The sequence below is a fragment of the Hydra vulgaris genome, chromosome 15 (genome assembly GCF_038396675.1).
Source record: "Hydra vulgaris chromosome 15, alternate assembly HydraT2T_AEP".
Lineage (NCBI taxonomy): Eukaryota > Metazoa > Cnidaria > Hydrozoa > Anthoathecata > Hydridae > Hydra > Hydra vulgaris.
The window spans coordinates 4103271-4107500 of record NC_088934.1 but is presented as its reverse complement, the minus strand read 5'-3'; the positions used below and the strand labels follow the sequence as shown (position 1 = coordinate 4107500).

Below are 4230 nucleotides of genomic sequence, written 5' to 3'. Positions count from 1 at the left end.
TATATACATATAATATATATATATATACATATAAATATATATATATATAAATATATATATATATAAATATATATATATAAATATATATAAATATATATATATATATATATATATATATATATATTTTTATATTATTTTAGTTTATTTACCTTACTTTTAAATGCTAATTTGAAGCTGAAGTTTTGAGGTGTTTTAAACCATGCCAAGCTTAAGACTGGAGTATTTATTGGACCTAATAATATTTGACTTATGCTGAATTTGCTACATAATCTAGTCTTCACATTTATGTTTAAAGGACTGCAACTCATCACATTCTAAGTATTTTGGAATGTGGTTCCAAAATACTTAGAATGTGATGAGTTGCAGGAAATAAAATTAAAATACTTATTACCAGTTGATTAATGGTATGAAACAGACCTAAATAAAATATGGGATGTCACAGATCTAAAGAAGCAATTAACACTTCTCGTGTTAATTTTAAAGTAGTGACACTTTAAAAATACCTTTAGCATTTTGTTTGATGAACATGGTAAACAATTCCATTTAGAGATTAGTTAAACATTGGTGTTTAGTTAAACTTATATTGATAATATTCATCATTAAAATTTGTTGCAAAACAACATTTTTTGTTAACAGTTTATTTTTTCTTTTACTTTATAATTGCATGTTTATTATTAGGTATTTTTAAATTAATTTTTTTAGTTGTAATGTCATCCAAACGTTGTTTTTATAAATATATTTGTATTTATCTTGGTATATGAAGTTTTTCGGAATATATAAATGAATATATTATTGAATTTAGAAGGGTTTATTGAAGTTTATTTTACTTTAAAAATATTTTAAGTAGACTTTTATTGTTGTTGTTTAGTGTAAATTTGTATTTCTATATATTTATATCTATATATTTGTTAATAGCTTTCTGTTCTTTCTATTTTTTCTTATTTTTTTATTGTCATTCTTTCTGATTTCTCTTTCTTTTTTGTAATCTAATATTTTAAAATAATTTTTATATATTATATTCATATATATATATATATATATATATATATATATATATATATATATATATATATATATATATATATATATATATAAATATATATATATTTGTTTATATTGTATAGGTGACAGAATTGCAAGGCTGCCTTGTTTATGCATATATCACAAAAAGTAAAAGCTTTCTTATATATTTGTTATAAATTTTTTGATATATTTATCATGAATTTTCTGATATATTTATTATAAATTTTCTTTATATTTATGCATTAAATTTGTGTCACAAAAAAACAACTAACAAAAAAATATAGACTTAGCAAGAATTTGTTTTACAAACTTGTCATTTTATAACATGATTTGCATCTGTATATGTAGATGTATATATATTCTAGTTTGAAAAAGAAATAATTTTTGTTATTGTAACTTTATATTTAGATGTATAGATGACTGGTTTAAACGAAATCGTTGTTGTCCTGAACATCCTGAAGAGATTCCACAGGAAACCCCTTCAATGACTAATATACAAGACCAATCTGTAAATATTGCTTGCAGTAATTTCGAAATAGAAAATACGCAAAGTTCTTCTGTATCTCAAAACATTACAGCCGAAAAAACTGTCGACAGCTCAATAGCTATTGCTGACACTTCAACTAATTTAGAAATAGCTAGCGAATTACAAAATAATCGTGGAAGTTCTCCAAATTTTGTAAATGCATGCTCTGAGATGGAAAACTTACCAAATCTTGAAAATAACTTGGACATGAATGACAAAACAGACTCTTTAAATCATGGACTAAATGAAATAGAATCACCATCCCAACTAACAAATATAGTTTCCAGTACTTTTCATAAAACATTAGTACATGTAGATGAAGGAAGTGTACATGGTTCTACTGCACTTTTCGAAGACAATGAACTGGAGCAACTTACTTCTAAAATAAAAACAATTATTGTTTATGACTTAGAAACCGATAATAACGAAAATACGTGATGTTAATGTCTTTCTGACGATGCTAATATAAAAATAGCTTTTCATCGTCATTTGATTTGTCATAAAGATTTTGAATTTTAAGTCAGCAGGATTTTTTTTATTATAACGAAAGTGATTCGCTATTTGTTATTAAATAACAGCGAATGATAAACAATGGAACTTGAAACACCGAAAATGTGTTATGTTTTAAGTCTGTTACATAGTATCTCACTAACAAAATCTTACATAAAAATTATAAAGTATAATAGGCTAAGTTTCTTTTAAAATATATAAAGTTAATCTTACAAAATCACTTTTTAAATCCTTTGAATCTATTATAATTAGTTAAAACTCTAATTGATGGTGGTTTTATTGGTTATACTGTTATTAGTCGGTTTAAACAGTAAATAACCATAAAATTGAAACTTTTCCAATATTTGGATACTTTATCACATCATCACTTACTCTCTTTTTATATGCACTTAACAAATTCAAATGTATAAAAATGAAAAACATAAATATATTATATTAAATATCAAGTTACTATTTTTACTTTTTTGAAGTTTATAGAATTTTTAGCTTGTTTATATATGCGCATATAAGTATATGTATATATGTGTGTATATATATATATATATATATATATATATATATATATATATATATATATATATATATATATATATATATATATATATATATATATATATATATATATAGACACATACATACATACATACATATATATATATATATATATATATATATACACATACATATATATATATATATATATATATATATATATATATATATATATATATATATTTATATACATATATATATATATATATATATATATATATATATATATATATATATATATATATATATATATATATATACATATATATATATATTTTTAAAATAAATAATATATATATATATATGTGTGTGTATATATATGAAGACTACAGGGGGAAAATGCACATGTCACACATTTCCACTTTTGAGATAAATAAAATTTTGTCTTTGAAAGTCGCTATGTTTGTTTTAACTGTATTTCTTGGGACACTAAGTGTAGCATTACATAGGCCTTTTCTGGTTTGGATTTTACTATTTTGCTAACCTTCAGGCTTATGTTTAGAAAGTAATGTTTATAAAATGTGTCTTTTTTACCCTGTGGTCTTCATATATATATATATATATATATATATATATATATATATATATATATATATATATATATATATGTCCTCCTTTTGCCTTTTTCACAGCCGATATTCGCCGGGGAATAGATTCATACAATTTAGTTATAAAATCCTGGGGTATGTTCTTTGAAATACTTTAAAACATTCTTAAGCATTTCGGGGAGCATGTTCGACCTTCTTTCTGTCCAGGTAATTCCAAATATGCTAAATTATATTTAAATCTGAAATCAAGGGAGGCCAGGTCATTAATTCCAGTAATAAATTTTTGCCACTCGGGAACAATGTTTTGGGTCATTGTCCTGCTGCAGAATAAAATTATGACTTATTAGTTTCATTCCGGAAGACACAGCATGGTGCCTTAGGATGTCCACATAACGTTCCCCTGTGAGTCGCCCCTCTATTTTGATCAAATCACCTACTCCAGATGAAGATAAACAGCCCCAAACTTGTATAGAGCCTCCTCCGTGTTTAATAATAGGGTTTAAACACTCGGGCTGATTGGCTTCTCCAATTCTTCTTCAAACATATTATTTAGCGTCTTTTTGTTCCAAAAATTTCGAATTTGGACTTACGGTGTACAGAACCCGATTAAACATTTCCTGGGCCCAATTTTTGTGTTGTTTTGCATATTTAAGTCGTTTTTCTTTATTGCCGCGCCGTAATAATGGTTTTTTAATTGCAACACACCCTCTTAATCCCGATTTGAGTAGGTGTCGTCGAATACAAGAAGAGCTGACATTTTCCCCAGTTGCTGTGTTAAGGAGGAAGGTCCCTCAAAAATTATTTTCTAAAGCAAAGCATTTACAAAGTTGTAATATGTTTTAAATAAAACTATATTAAAAAACAAAAAGTTCTATTACACTCTAAATTAAAAAGTGTAAAATTACACCGTTTTGGTGTTAATATAGCCTCAAACGGTGTTTATTGAAAATAATTTAAGCTAAAGTTGTAAATTTACACCGTTTTGGTGTAATTATACACTCTAAAGGTGTATTTTTACTAAAACGGTGTAAAATAACACCTTCTTTATTAACTACACCGTTTCAAAAAGGT

The 4230-nt window shown here is 24.7% G+C and overlaps 1 protein-coding gene across 2 annotated transcripts in view; it reads left to right on the top strand.

Annotated features, from left to right (window-relative positions):
- The window catches only part of LOC136092410 (uncharacterized), a 32285-nt gene extending 29780 nt beyond the window's left edge, over positions 1-2505 (top strand). The window contains exons 4-5 of one of the 2 annotated variants that reach the window (XM_065820618.1): positions 1125-1170; positions 1432-2505. In XM_065820618.1, the coding sequence (XP_065676690.1) occupies positions 1125-1170; positions 1432-1987 (602 nt within the window). In that variant the 3' untranslated portion in view covers positions 1988-2505. The remainder of the gene's footprint in view (positions 1-1124; positions 1171-1431) is intronic. The other variant, XM_065820619.1, reaches the window with a different exon arrangement.
- The last annotated feature ends 1725 nt before the right edge of the window (positions 2506-4230 follow it).